The sequence below is a fragment of the Enoplosus armatus genome, chromosome 8, assembly GCF_043641665.1.
Source record: "Enoplosus armatus isolate fEnoArm2 chromosome 8, fEnoArm2.hap1, whole genome shotgun sequence".
Taxonomy (NCBI): domain Eukaryota; kingdom Metazoa; phylum Chordata; class Actinopteri; order Centrarchiformes; family Enoplosidae; genus Enoplosus; species Enoplosus armatus.
The window spans coordinates 21,718,452-21,733,805 of record NC_092187.1 but is presented as its reverse complement, the minus strand read 5'-3'; the positions used below and the strand labels follow the sequence as shown (position 1 = coordinate 21,733,805).

Genomic DNA, 15,354 nt, shown 5'->3' with positions numbered 1-15,354 from the left:
AAGGGGGGGGGGAAGGGGGCTTCTATCTGTACCCTCCCTAATGAGATTGATGTCCCACCATCTATCAGTGTGGGAACTGCCACAGAAGAAGCCCAGCATGCAGGGACACAGCACATAACTCAGAATCTTATAGGCTCACACCACAGGGAAGGGCGAACTAGGATTTAGTTAGAATTTCCCTCTTTCTGTCAAGGCTAAGTCTATTTCTCTCTGTCTCTTTCTATCTCATCGCTCTTATCGCGCTCTCTTTCTCACACACACACACACACACACACACACACACACACACACACACACACACACACACACACACACACACACACACACAAGCACACTCTATCTAATATAATTCCTTCCCTGTCTTCTAAAAAGTTGCCCCATTTACACATCCTGCTGGCACCACAAAGGGAATTTGCAATGAAAAGTTTACCTGGAAAATGTCAGGCGCATTTCAGGACGGATTTATCACTGCAGTGAAAGGAATTGGTTGTTTGCGGTGAGGCTGAGGGAAAAATAAAGACATTTTGCAATAACTGGATGTTTATTGGCTTTGCAAACGGAGCAGCGGACTTGCAAGTTGTGTGTGTGTGTGCATGTGTGATTTGTTTGAGTTTACACTTAAATTACGATGTTCTTAGAGTGTTCGTGTAATTACTAGCAGTGAGTGACGTGCTGTCAGACACGTTGTCACTGCGCGAATGTTGTTATGATGGAGACAGATGGCAATTTATGAGCAAGCTTTTCAGTTCCTCCTCATATGCCAGGCTCTTTTTCCACATACACATGCTTGCTTACATACCACATAGACAGTCACAGCACGTAAACCTGTGAACTTTAAAGATGTGCTGCTCTCACTCTATAGAATTAATGCCACTGTGACTTCATTTCATGTTTAATTTAAGAGCTGAATTTTATATCTCACAATTTATTGTTAGACTAGAATTGTGTTAAATATGTTCAATAGTAATTACAGTAATTAGGCTGTTAAAGATATTTTTCTCAATTTCCCTGTCCATTACCACTTGTCAATCTCTCTCTTCTTTTTCCACCGTCATGCCTGCAACAGACGAGCCTGATAGGGGAGTGCGGGGCTTCACGCGAGATCCGTCTCAGCTGCATGGCTCCATCCTGCAGACAGCACTTAGAAAAAGCCCCCAGGGCTTCGGGTTCACCATCATCGGAGGTGACCGACCCGACGAGTTCCTTCAGGTCAAAAACGTCCTTCCGGATGGGCCTGCTGCACATGACAACAAGATCGCCTCAGGTAATCTCCCCCCACAGACCTACTGTTTATAAAAGCGCACTCTGGATTGCACTTTTGCTTAGCGGTTAGACGCAGAAGTCACCCAAGGAGGAGTCGCTAGAGACGAGTTAAAGAGAGACGAATAGGCTTGTATTTTGTCTAAACAAAACATCATCCAGTGTCACATTCTCATGTATATTGTTTGAATGGCACGTATGCCCATGCACACAGTGACACTCGGCTTGGCATCAGCATATGTACTGTGCATAATACAGTTTTATGTGCTCTGAGTAAACACAAACAAACACATTTAGAGAAAAAACACTGAACAGGCACTTTACCGTGAATGTCACATTGCTTGATCGAGCAAAGGCAAAAGTGTATAGGAAGTGTCCAGAGGAGCAGCTCTAAAAATAGGAAACATCCATCAATAAAGCACATATCCAGTTTATTGGCTCCCAGATTTTACATGCAGCTATATAGAACAGATTTAATAGGCCTGCAGAGCGGTTGTCTTTTCATGGCTAGTGGGTGACAAACCTGCTCATCTGAAGAATGTGCATATGCAGTAGTCTGCAACACAGACATGTATGCTACATGTCACCTCGCCAGTCTGCCTAATAGAAACGTACTCGCGCTTCTGTCGTAGCATCCACATGTTCGTGGCTCAGTGAGTTCCCTTTTACTGTATATATAAACACTGTGATCACATGTATGGTGATTGTAGTAATTTGAATTACTGTTAGTGAAGTGCCTCAGGATTCACATTGCAGTGATATTGATTGCATTGAATGCTCTTACAGCCGCAACAGTGCTGCTGCTGGGAACCAACATGAAAGTGGAACAGAGAGAGTAATTATTTTCAATGTTTCATTTCCCTTGAGAAGGAGGGTAATTGATTAAACCAAAAAATGAATGTAATTAATTTCATTGGGTTATAATAGCAAGAACTGAACTGTTCATCTTCATCTAGCTTTCTTCTGGATTTAAGACTGTCTGACGACGCATTTATTTTTGCCATGGGTAGAACATTTTAAGTTTATGAGACTCACTTATAGTACCTATATTATTTTGTGGATGTTTGTTTATTAGATATAAGATGTGTGTGGGTCTGAACAGGCACTACATTGGGATATGGAACTAATTTCAAGAGTGAAACCTTAGCTGTGTTTGTTAGGAAAGGGTATTGATTGTGTAGGTGGGCTGAGTCCTCCACTGGGCTTTTAGCCAGATGGCCAGTCAGCAATTCAGCCGTCCATCCAGGCCTACATCTCAGCCAGGCCGGGGGTGATGAGAGTCTCCCCCCTTACAGGAAGATGAAAGGAGGAAGAAGAGAACAGCATGTCAGTGATCTTGTTCTAGTTTGTGCTCTTGCTCGCTCTCTCCATCCCCATTAACATCTTTTGAAGTTCCTAAAGAGTTGGAGAGAGAAACAGATACAGATTCTACTCATTCAATGTAGATTATTATCATTTCACTTATTGTGATAATTACGTCTTCTTTAAATTACGTCTTTGTGCGGTGGTGTAGTGGACATTTCACAAAGGTGTAAAAGCTCTTTGTTCTTTTAGGTGACGTGATTGTGGATATCAATGGGACATGTGTGCTGGGGAAGACTCACGCTGATGTGGTGCAGATGTTCCAGTCCATCCCGATCAACCAGTATGTGGACATGGTCCTGTGCCGGGGCTACCCCCTGCCTGAGGACTCCAGCAGCAGTGAGGACGCCTCAGGAGGCCTTTGCACCTCCAAGGACACCTCCCCTTCCCCCTCAACCTCTACGCCACAGGACCTCCACTACACAGTCCCAGACGGGGGAACCCTCCCCAGACAGACTGCCGCAGTACCACCCATGACCAATGGAGGACGACACCACCATCACCACCCTCACCACCACCACCTTCCTCACGTCCCCAACCAAGAAGGCCCTGACCCCACTCTGTTACAGCCAGAGCTGGTGAGCGTGCCCTTGGTAAAAGGTCCCGGAGGTTTCGGCTTCGCCATCGCAGATTGCCCCCTGGGCCAAAAGGTGAAGATGATCCTGGACGCCCAGTGGTGCCGCGGCTTGTTGAAGGGTGATGTTATCAAGGAGATCAACAGACAGAATGTCCAGACTTTGAGCCACTCCCAGGTGGTGGACATCCTCAAAGACCTACCTGTGGGCAGTGAGGTCAACGTGCTGGTGCTCAGAGGAGGTGAGTTGTCTGAAACGAGAGTTCACATTGCTGGAAGTGTACGCTGCAGCCGCAGGTAAGTCTGCAACATTGAGCTAATCCTAGGAAGTATGTCGCAGCTGGCGGGGTTACAACGCTGATGCTGTGACATCTCTGTTGTTAAATCGCTGCGGTCTATATTAATCTACTCAGGTTACCGTTCAGACAACAAACAGGTGTTAGTGCCCGGAGATAGTCTATTGGTTTAGTCCCACGCTTCTGAAATCATTTTAATCCCCGCACAGCTTTGTGTTGCCTGCAGTCTGTCTCTCTCTCTCTCTCTCTTTCTTTCCCTTTTCTCTCCTAAAAGAAAGCAATGCGTGAAACAACAGAGGTGAGAAGCCCTCCCGCTCGCTTTTGAAATTAATTTAAGAAGAAACATCGATAGACCAGCGTTGACTTAGTTGTGGCGAGATTTCATGTACAATGTTTTAATTTATAAGTAACAGGGTGGATTGTGGTGCTCTGTAGGTATTGCTTGGACACACAGATTCTCCCGATGTTAAATAAAGCAATTTCACGCTCTGGTCCACACCAACTCTGCATCATCCACCGTGCACCTTCCCAAACAGGGAGGAAGTCATGCTTAGTCACATGGTGAGCTGTGCTGGGAAGGCGAAGAGAGATGGCAGTTTCAGTGATTCACTTGCTGCTCGGAGAGAAAGAGAGAAGGAAGGGAGGAGAGTCAGAGCATGGTGGGGAATCATTGCCCTTCTTCTTACTTCAGGCTTTCACTGATTTGAAGGGCTTGTAACTTTCTTCCTTTACTGCAGTGCAGTAGCCTAGATTCGAAAGATCAGTGTTGCACCCACATATCAGATGTACTCAGCTGGGCTCTGCTCTGAGCTCCAGGGGCTTGTCCTGTGTGTCTGTGTGTGTGTGTGATGCTGTTTTTGCCCATTTCTGCCAGCCTTATATGCATTTATTTGATGCATATGCACAATGTGTGTGTGTGTGTGTGTGTGTGTGTGTGTTACTGCTTAAAAAGGAGCAGGAGATCACAGCTTTCCAGGACTAAAAGGAGCAGCGCTGCAGGGCTTCCCTCAGGTCACCCATAGACCAGGATTAGGTTAGGCTTTACTCCCAGCCAGGGGCAAGAACTCCCTTTCCGATGACAGCAGCAGGGAGAAATGAAACAGGAAATTATTTGGCCCTGATCCCTGTTCTGGATTTAAATCTGGAAATGAGACAAAGTGCCCTTCCCCGTGGAATATGTGCTGCACTCAGTGCCTTACATACGATATGACCAGGGAGATACCGTCTGTACTTGTTTTGTGTTACTAATATTTGAAAAGGCATTAATCAAAGTTATAACAAAGTACTTTCTCCTAAATGTAAACCAGTAAACATTACTTAAAACATGTCATTTATTTAATTCTGTCGCTGTTTTTAAAACAGGTTATACAGACAGTGAGAGAGTTTACATTGTTAGTAGGTAGTGTAACAAACAGCTGGCAGGTTTAACTCAGAGAAGTGCATGTTTCCCATGGTTTAGGGTCATCTCTGTGTCTCCCAACATGTAAACCATTTTTGCTACTGGAGTATACTGTCCCCTACTGGTTGAGTTACACTGTGACTCAGTGACAGAGAGGAAAGCAGAGCAAGGTGTTTAAAAAAAACTGTCACAAACCCTCAAGGCAATAAGTTCACTGAGTGACTAAGTGCTGAGCAAGGTGCATAAAAAGCGGGAGAGGATGCACCGTGACGCTCCACCACTGAAGGCCAGAGGAGGGAAGAAAGATACAAAGCACAACTCATCCTTTTAGCCACATGTTTGGATAAATGTTTGCTGTTGTTTTCATAATGAACTGAATGTAGAATTTAACATCTTCTACCTCTCTGCTCACAGGTCAGACATCTCCTGTGAAATCACTAAAACCGGTAAGATGAAGCAAATCTTTGTAGTGTTTCTTCCATTGCGTAGCATGAAACCATGTATTTATTTTGTGTATGTTAATTTTGTGTTTGCTGTAACTGTGAAATTGTAACATTATTGAGGTGGAGGATTCAAATAAGCCCACTGGGTTTTCTGCCTCTCCCTGCACTGTGTATTATTTGTTATCTTTGTCAGTTTTGTGTATTTTTTAAATGGTACAAAAATAAAAACAACGAATATACTGATAATAAAACTGCTGCTGAATTATTAACTGAAAAGGTTTTAACTTGGTCTTGGTTGCCCGCAAGCACCACTCGGTGTGTGTGCCGTGGAAACTGTTGTTAGCTACATTATTCAGTGAGCCCACATTAGCCAGGCTGTTATTTCTGGAACTGCATGTGGGTAAATATGCCGGCTCCTGGCAAACAGCAACTTAACATCCCTCTGCGTATGGGTGTTTAGGATGATATGCCATGTTCAACAGCTTGTTCCTGTGATGCTCCTCCGTGCTGCACTCTCAAAATAGAGAGGAGCTGAGGCAGCAACAGGCTTACTCATACTGTTTTATTGGTTCAACACAGATTTACAATGTGTGGTTGCACTATTTTTAAAAATGAAGACTTGTGCAGTAGTTTGTCATTTGGAGGGTAAGCACACCTGAAATAAAATGTCTTACCCTAGCTACATGTCTGCCTAAGACATAAATTATTGGCATAAAATCCTAGAATATATACTACTATGTATTATTGAATATATTATACAGGGATAGGAATACATTTACAGTGTTCTTAACACAATGTTATAATCATCGACCTGAGGTCATAGTTGACCTTTCTGTTTCTGTGTTGCAGTGCACAGCTCCCATGTCCCAAACCATATCCCAGCCTACCCCTCAACAGGCGCCTCATCCCGTGCCCCAGCAGTTGCCCCATCCATGCTCCCAGCCCATCACGCAGCCGCAGCGACAGGAGATGATTAATAGCACAGAGACCCTCGGTCAGCCGGAGGTGGCCCCCAATCCGCTCCCTTTCCCTGCCAACACCCTGCGCTCGTCCTCACCCAAACCGGACGCATCTGAGCTCTACCTCAAGTCCAAGGCCCTGTTGGACAGCAAGCGTGAGTGTGCATGATGTAACGCACGAGTGGTTTTCAGCCCCCATGGCTCAGGACTCCTGTTGAAAGCAAAGGGCCACCCACTTGCCACCACTCAACATGATCTTAGATGCACAGGCTTCTTTTTTTCCATGTATGAAACAGAGCAAAAGTTTTCTGTTGATCACCTTCAATCAATTCATCAATTTTAATAATTTTAGGACATTTTATCTGATGAAATGAAGTTAAAGATCTCTGTAATCTCAGCAAGATATTATGACATAATATAATAATTTAACTATTTAAATCAAATATTTGAAATAACTGATTAGGCTTAGAACCACTGCATTACATTGCCCACATGCCCAACAACACAAACAGCATCATTAATGTGTTTCATGGCTGTTTTTAAATGAAAACCTTCCTCTCCTCTCCTCTTCTGTGTTCAGCTCCTAATTCCAAGGACCTGGATGTGTTTATCAAAAGGAACCAGGAGTCGGGCTTTGGCTTCAGAGTACTCGGAGGCGAGGGGCCGGATCAGCCGGTAGGTAGCAGGCCAGCTCGGTCCAGCTGTTTACAACCAGGCTTGGCGTGCCGCTAGAATCCCAAACCCTCAGATACTAGAGAATCAATTTTTGAGCTGTATTCAGTTACTTAAATAGCCTGAATTTCTACTATTGCTGCAGGACAGTGGGGAAATAGATTGTCAAAACAACAGCAAACCTCCATTTTGCACTAAAAAAAAAAACAAGGCATCAAATGCTCAAAGCAACTGAGAGGATTTCAACTGACTATTTACCTCAATGCCAGTCAATGCTCGTGCTCACTCTGGCTCAGATCAGTGTGTCAATCTGTTTCTCTCTTATCCTCTTGCTTCCACAGGTGTACATTGGTGCCATCGTGCCACTCGGTGCAGCTGAGAAGGACGGGCGCCTGCGTGCAGGGGATGAGCTGCTTTGTATAGATGGTGTGCCAGTCAAGGGCAAATCCCACAAACAAGTGCTGGAGCTGATGACCAATGCTGCCCGAAACGGCCAAGTCATGCTCACAGTCCGCAGGAAACTGACACACTCAGGTGGGTCTGCTTTTGAATAATCAGCTCTACATTTCTCTGAGAGCACTTGACGCTTTTCAGCATGGTTTCTTGTTTTTACTCCTTTTGTTTAGCTCAGTATGCTGGAGGAGGACCTCTGAGCTAAAGCTTTGATCTGGGATTTTTCCCAGTAATCCTTTAAATTTGTTCTGGATGACTTCCTTGCGGATAAATCTGAATAAATGAAGTTCGACCAGAATTGACTTTTGGGACGTTATTCTATGCAGACATTTTTCCTGAAAAGAAAAATAAAGTTTCTGAAAGAGGATTCTGTATTTGCTTTAATTACAGGGAAGTAAATTCAAATTTTTCATCCACCAAAAACAGGAAAAAAGGAAAACAGCAAAAGTGGCTCACAATTAACAGATGTTTGCTTTGTGTTTATCTGTCGAGGCTGATTGGAGTTGTGTGAAGGGCAGTGAAGATTAGATCAGCTGGTAGTTGATTTACATCTCAAAGGATGAAATAAAAGAACATGCTGAGTTTTCTTTTTCAACAGCACAAACCCCTGCTGCATTCTGGCTTGTTTACCCCCACAAATAACCACTCCATGAATAGCACTTTTTGAAATTACTTTGGATTTGATGTATTGCAACAACAGCTTTGATCACGTTGCAGAAATTAAGCATCAATCATGTAAGGGTTTATGCTTTCAAAGCAGGGGTTTAGAAAGAGATTCCCTGATGCCGGCTGACAAAACAGGGACTCAGCAAAACAAATATACAATGAAGAGAGATTGAGGTAGATCAGCCCGTCTTATGAATAACAAATTGTAAAGGGCTTTCATCTCAAGGGTAGAGTTGACATTCTTGTATTTCACGTGTGCAATAAACACTGCAAAAAGCTGTCTTCAATGAAGCCGCTGTGTTTTGGATTATTTATGGATCACAAGAATGACAAATTGGGAACATTATGACGAATAATTATTCATGGATTAAAATGTATGTCAGCTAAATCGGAATGACCCCTGCTCAAAATAAACACTCGTGTTGTCCGCTCGGTGAAAGTGAGGAATTGTATTGTCATTTGCCATCTGAGCTGACCCTGTACTTTCCCTCATGTTTCTGTGCATTGTCATTTCTCAGATGGCGAGGGAGAGGAAGACAGCAGTCAGCAGCCCCAGCAGGTAGCCTCCGCCTTGGTCAACAGCTCTCCCAAGGTGCCTCGTGTCGAGTTTCCGAACTCCGTTCAGCCCGTTCAGTCCTCTCGGCCAGAGTGCTTTGATGTTACTCTGCAGCGCAAAGACAACGAGGGTTTTGGCTTTGTTATCCTCACGTCAAAGAACAAGCCCCCACCTGGAGGTCAGAGACAAAGAAAAACACATCTTATATATATACATATCTTAAAAATCAAGTTATGCCAAAGGAATAAAAAGCATGAGGTAATTTAAGGACTTAATATTGGTCTGCAGTATATTCAGTAAATGTGAATATAAGGACATATACAGTACATATACCCAAAATAAAAATTGGTCTAAAAAGTGAACACAATTTTTAGTAGTTTGTTGTTTATTTGTTTTTAGCCATGCTAGCTAATCCATGGACCAGCAGGTCAGTGTTCATGTATTTAGTGAAATCTCTGCACATCTACTGGATGGATTGGTGCATCATTTTCTACAGACATTCATTGTTTCCAGAAGATGTACCTTACTGACTTTGGTTAACACTCTGACTTTTCTTCAAGCGTCACCATCAGGTTGACATTTGTGGTTTTGAGTGAAATGTGAAAGTATTGGACTTGTTGCCATGAAATGTGGCTTTCATGTCCCCCTCAGGATTAACTGTAACATCTCTGATGGTCCCTTAACTTTTCATCTAGCGCCATCATCAGGTCCAAATCCTAGTTCGTTCTTTGGTTTATGACCAAATACCTGCAAAACTAATGACATCCCCGTCAGACTCGGCTGTATTTGGGTTTAGTGCTAATTAGCGATGGTTAGCATGCTAACATGCTAAACAAAGACGATGAACATGTTAAACATTATACCTGCAAAACATCAGTGTGTAAACACTGTCACTGTCGGCATTTAGCTCAAATCACTGCTGTATAGCCTGTAGTCTGGGTACTCTCAAATATAAGAATATAATTCACTAAATTAGATTTGTAAATATGTATACCATACCTGTACACCTTCATTCTATATTTTTACATTAGGAGCCATATATTGATTAGATTCCCATTAACAACTTAGCTTACAAAGCCACAAATCTTAGGTCATTGTGATCTTTGTCCCTGCCCAGCACACAGAAAGACTGTTGAATGCTGTTGTTATTTGAAAGTGATATCTTGATGTTGGGTTTATTGAATCAGTGCGGCTCAAACATGCACAAACAACAGGTCGTCATTTCTCTGTTTCCCTGTTTCAGTTATACCTCACAAGATAGGCCGTATTATCGAGGGCAGCCCGACAGACCGTATAGGTCAAATGAAGGTGGGAGACCGTATCTCTGCTGTCAATGGCCTGTCCATCATGGAGCTGTCTCACAACGATATCGTCCAGCTCATCAAGGACGCCGGCAATTCTGTCACCCTCACTGTTGTGCCTGAAGATGGTAGGTTTGCACAGAGAGAATATCAGGAGTATTTTCTGAGAATAAGATCATGGGAATGTTGATCCACTTAAAACATTAACATTAAAGTAGTCAAAAGGAAGGTTTTGAGATCTGAGCGCCATCTAAATGGGTGTGTTGTATGAATTGTGTTTTTACAGACAGCGCTCCTCCATCTGGAACAAATTCAGCCAAGCAGAGCCCTTTGGCACAACACAGAGCTATGGGCCAACAGCCCCCCAGCTATCCAGACAGGTACATGAATATACTCACTTCCTCCCAGTCCCTCTCGCACACTGCTGGAGACAGTCTAATACAGGTTCTGCCACTTGAACCATAAATTAGCTCCAATCCTCTCAAAGCAGGATCTGGTTTGTGCTACAATGGAGCCCATTACCATCTCTTGTGGCCCGCACTCTCCCTGTTATCCAGAAAGACAGCAAATCCCCCCATGGTCACTGTTTGGATGGCAAGGCAAAGAAAAAGAGGCAGCGTAATAGGGAGTCTCGCGTCCTCTTTGATCTTTCTTTTTAAACAAGATTACCTGTGTCAGACTTTTTAATCCATTGCTACAGCAGCAATTCTCCACCGTCATTTCTCGCCCTCATATGCTCCGTTTCGCTGCCTGTCAGCATGTGTTCTCCTCATTTAGCCCTGTGTCCATTCCTCGGCAGCAGCATCCCTCCCTCCTCTCCGTCTAATCTCAAACACACGCCTTTGGTCAGCCCGGGCTAGATATGAGCTGTGGCTGTCAGCTTGGCTGCATGAAGTGTGTAAACTCTTCTCCATGCCAGAGCTGCTAAGAAGGCCTAGACTCTTTAGATAGTGTGTCAGCACTGCTAAGTTTCCCACAAAGGCATTGTAATGAGCTCTGCGAAGCATTAAAGTATGCCCCCGTTATCTGCCACTGAACTGTAAAAGCAACATGGCTCTATGAAGGATTTACGTTGGTCTCTGTGCGTTGTATAATGAAACCAACAGAAAGAGGCTCATGCTGGTGTTATGAGGGCTTGGCAGGGAAGAGAATGAGACTTATTCTCTACTGTCTTCACAATATTCAGCATCTATACTTTTCATGTACTGCAGCTCACATACAGCCATCACTGTTGCCATGACACATACAAGCTGGTGAATAGATGAATATTGTTTATATCTGATGACATATTGACACAGCATCGTTATATATACATAGAAGTGTTATTTTCTTTTCCCACACTTTAATGTCTATTTGTCCATCCAGTGCTGACATTCACTTCTCATCTCAAGAAGAAATATTATGCCATATTGTAATAACACACAACAAAATATATTTCATATCTACAGTATGTCGGCCACATTATAATGTATTTGTGGTCTTTTCTGGGGTAGGAATGGTGACACTGAGCTGAAGAACTCTCTCCTACCAAACATGATGGGAACACTCATCACGCCAGGCTCCAAGCAGGTAAGACCGTAGCTAGAGTTATGAAGTGCCTCTCAATTTACAGTATATGACGTTTGTAATTTACTCACTCTGCTCCGATGCCTATTGATCTTAATAAATTCCTAATCTGTGGGCTGTCGTTTTAGGACACTGGGCTAAAATACATATCAATCACGTAACAATGATTTTCCAGGTCTGAGTACAGCCTTGAACCTTGGATGTCTGTCAAGGTGCGCTCCAGTCTCAAAAGCTCATATTCTTGTCTGTGAACTACAGGGCTGTTTTGTGGTGGAGCTGGAGCGCAGCCAGCGGGGCTTTGGCTTCAGTCTGAGAGGAGGGAAAGAGTATAACATGGGCCTGTTCATCCTGCGACTGGCTGAGGACGGACCTGCTCTTAATGACGGCAGGATTCATGTGAGGTTTTTTTGTCTGTCTCTGTCCTCAGAATAAAGTCAGGGGTTTTCAAAGTCTGACACCTCATACAAAATCAAGACGACTGCGCCCCCCCGACACCTTCCTTTTGTCGCTCCTATTGTTATTGTTTGTCTTATTTCTATTTGGGGGATAATCATGCTCTATGTTTTGGAGCTACAGTTGCCATACTTTGGGGGCTCTGAGGGATGTAGACAGGAAGTATAATGTTGCCATGGAGTCAGTTAGTTAGCTGTCGGCTACAACTTGACGGCTACAATGGTGCCACTGCTGAATTAGCTATTAGCAGTTCCTGTTTGCAATGTACTCATTGATATACTGACAACTATCACTGGATTACTCTGATACCGAAGAAAACTTAAAAACATGACAATTTTTTAAAGTTCTAGTGTCTTTTCTCTATGATTTCTTAGCTGATCAGATAATGATATCCTTGGGAAGTGTAAGTCACACTGAAAATACAAATATGTGAATCGTGTGTGTTCAGATTTGACTCAATTATGACTCAGAAAATGAGTACGATTTAGATTTTAGATGCAGGTGCCAAGACTTTTAAAGTACCATAATTGCCTCCATGAGCTGTGTGTCACAGCCACTGCTGCAGCTCCAAGTGCTGAATGCGTTGGTAAGCGACAAAAAATTAGTGAGCTAAACGGCAATAACTAACTTCCTGTTGTTTTGAGAACGTCAGTATGCACTTGTATTTTCCCCTGAGGAGGCGTGCCTCACAGTTTGAAAACCTCTGGTCGCAACAGTAACTGCACCAAATTCTGAGTCTCTGCTTGAGAGGTGTAAGAATGGACTATATCTGCATCACAGGTGGGAGACCAGATAGTGGAGATCAACGGCGAGGCCACCCAGGGCATCACACACACTCGGGCAATTGAGCTGATCCAAGCAGGCGGCAGTAGAGTTCATCTGCTGCTTCGACCTGGCCAGGGCTTGGTCCCGGACCACAGTGAGTGACTGCTGAGAGCTGCATGCATGTACACACATTGTTGCCACTGCATATAGACCTATGCAACAGCATATTAACCATACATGTGTAGAAGCCTTTGTATGGATATGCTTGATAGCAGGGTGCTGAGTTTCTTTATTCTCATGCATGTGTTGCGAGCTTCTCTCTTGACCTTTCTCTCCTCTCATTCTTTCTCACTACTTCTATCTCGATCTACCTCTTGTGCTTTTTATCTGCTTCTGTTTTCTGCACCGGCACGGCTGTCTATTTCTACCTATTTATCTTTTCCTCCTATAGGTCTGAACTCTTCTTCCACCCTGTGCTTCTACATGAAACCAGAGCATCACTAAAGGCCTCACTGCTTTTCTTGGTCTGTCCCTAATAATCTTGGTAAACCTTGTACTCCTACTTTTGCCTTTGACCTCTCCTTGCAAAGTGATTCATCTCCCAGATTTAAGTGTCACTCTCTGTCCCTTCCTTCATCCCCATGATCAGTCTGAAATAGATCAGTTATCTGTGACTCAGTAAACACCCAATGTATCATAAGCAGAGTTACTGTTCCCCTGGAGGGCTGAACCAAAGCAGTGAGTCCTAGAAGAACGAACAGACCTGAAGGAGCACTGGGAGGCTTCAGAGCCCCGCAAGTACATTTTTAAGGGTATTAGAAAATGGATGCCACTGAACACACACCTCATCCTGAGCGTGAATGAAGATGGAGACCTGGAGAAAAGTCCTTAACTAGATATTGATCAGTGAGTGACAAGTGGTAAAAGGATCTGTGTGCATTCACTGGCATCAACCTTTTAATCCAAAGATCACATTAGAATGAATTTCTATGAGTTGCTGCTCCTAGAAATCCAAAAGCTCATTTCAGCACCACTAAGTCCATCACTCTTCTTTTTCTCTCTCTGGTTTTCTGCTGCATATATCTGCTCTCAATCACAGCTGTGCAATTCTTATCAGCTTGGGGGGAAATTGAAACGTCAGTGTTGGGTGAACGCTAGCACCTTTTCCATTGATGGCTATGTCGTTTGCTGATACATATCTCAAACAAGGCAAATATTTAGAGGGATGTTTCAGAGGGTTATTACAGAAATCTTTTTTTCACAATATGAGGATATTCTGCCTCTGTTGCATGACATGTTTAATTCTCTTCAATGTTAGTTGAATGTGTGAAATGTCCCCCGTAAAGGATATTTTAGCTCATGCAGCAATACTTTACTCAGCTAGAATCTTGTCTTACTCTCCACTGCTTGTTTCTCAGGTTCAAAGGACAAAGTAACCATTCCAACCTCAAGCTTTCCCAGACTTTCTGTATCTGACGGGCAGTCATCTCCAGCGTCTCCATCCTCTGTCTCCCTCTCTACCTCGGAAATGTCCCCATCGTCACCCAAAACAACCACCCCTGATGAGTTCTCCGCGGGGGATCCCAGAGCATCTGAGTCCCCTGGCACTGGGCAGGAGCACGGTCGGCATGCTAACAGATCAAGAGGACAGCAGCTCTCTCACCACAACAATAAGCGTACCACCAGCCCCAGCACCCACACCAGAAAGCCAAGCAGGAGTGATTCCAAGTCTGCTAGTCCCAAAAGAGCCACTGAAGGCTGGGCAGATCACGCAGAGCGCTCTCCGAGCCCCAGAAAAACAGAGCGAGGCCACAGCGGATCCCTGGAGGATATGAGCAAAGAGAGGAAAGCCCATGGGCAGAGAGACCACCGCTCCTCAAGCCCCAGGAAGAGCTCCAAGAGGGAACATGACCCTGCTGTGCCTTTGAAGAACCTGGTGGAGCCCCAGAGCCCCAGACGCCCGGCTGGCCAACAGCCCAGCACTGCCTATGGAGAAGGGAAGGACCGGAGGTACAAGGAGGAGGATGCAGCCTACTGGCAAGAGAGGAGGGCTACAGAGAGTGGAGACAAAAGCTTGGGGACCAGTGAACGCCACAAGAAGAACAAAAGGGCTGAGCAAGAGGCAGCGGCTCAAAAATCCCATTCCCAAATGCACAGGGAGAGGGCAGGGTCGGATGCTGATAGCAGCACCCTGAGCCGGAGGAGTGGAAGAGAGAAGGGGGATAAGGAATACCGGGAAAGCAAGTACCACGGGCCGACTGAAGAAGTGAATAGAAAGGACCCCAGAGGTTCGAGCAGTAGCATCCAGGACCCCAGCTGCAACGGGACCACTACCAGCAAGAAGGCTCCAATCACCCCTGGTCCATGGAAAGTTCCCAGTTCTGCCAAGATCCAGTCCCAGGTGGACACAACATACGCAGATATCTAACATCCTCCCAGGACTCTCTGCGTATATTTAGAGAAAGCTGAGCCTCTGAAAGATGGACATTCAGAATGGAAGGATTTTGTTTTTAGCAATCTCGGACAAAGCAGATCACTGTGTAACCAGCAACATAGCTTCTCATTGCTTATGATTTTTTTTTTTTTTTCACCCAGTTTGCCTCGGTCAGTTTGCATCAAGCTGCTGATG

General features: G+C 44.4%; 1 protein-coding gene across 1 annotated transcript in view; it reads left to right on the top strand.

Moving 5' to 3' along the window:
• The window catches only part of magi3a (membrane associated guanylate kinase, WW and PDZ domain containing 3a), a 101,829-nt gene extending 86,621 nt beyond the window's left edge, over nucleotides 1–15,208 (top strand). Inside the window, exons 9-21 of the mRNA XM_070909800.1 lie at nucleotides 1,067–1,264; nucleotides 2,815–3,438; nucleotides 5,306–5,337; nucleotides 6,253–6,448; nucleotides 6,874–6,968; nucleotides 7,307–7,499; nucleotides 8,603–8,818; nucleotides 9,884–10,069; nucleotides 10,228–10,321; nucleotides 11,435–11,510; nucleotides 11,766–11,903; nucleotides 12,741–12,879; nucleotides 14,144–15,208. Coding sequence (XP_070765901.1) covers nucleotides 1,067–1,264; nucleotides 2,815–3,438; nucleotides 5,306–5,337; nucleotides 6,253–6,448; nucleotides 6,874–6,968; nucleotides 7,307–7,499; nucleotides 8,603–8,818; nucleotides 9,884–10,069; nucleotides 10,228–10,321; nucleotides 11,435–11,510; nucleotides 11,766–11,903; nucleotides 12,741–12,879; nucleotides 14,144–15,153 — 3,197 coding nt within the window. The 3' untranslated portion in view covers nucleotides 15,154–15,208. The remainder of the gene's footprint in view (nucleotides 1–1,066; nucleotides 1,265–2,814; nucleotides 3,439–5,305; nucleotides 5,338–6,252; nucleotides 6,449–6,873; nucleotides 6,969–7,306; nucleotides 7,500–8,602; nucleotides 8,819–9,883; nucleotides 10,070–10,227; nucleotides 10,322–11,434; nucleotides 11,511–11,765; nucleotides 11,904–12,740; nucleotides 12,880–14,143) is intronic.
• Nucleotides 15,209–15,354: the final 146 nt, after the last annotated feature.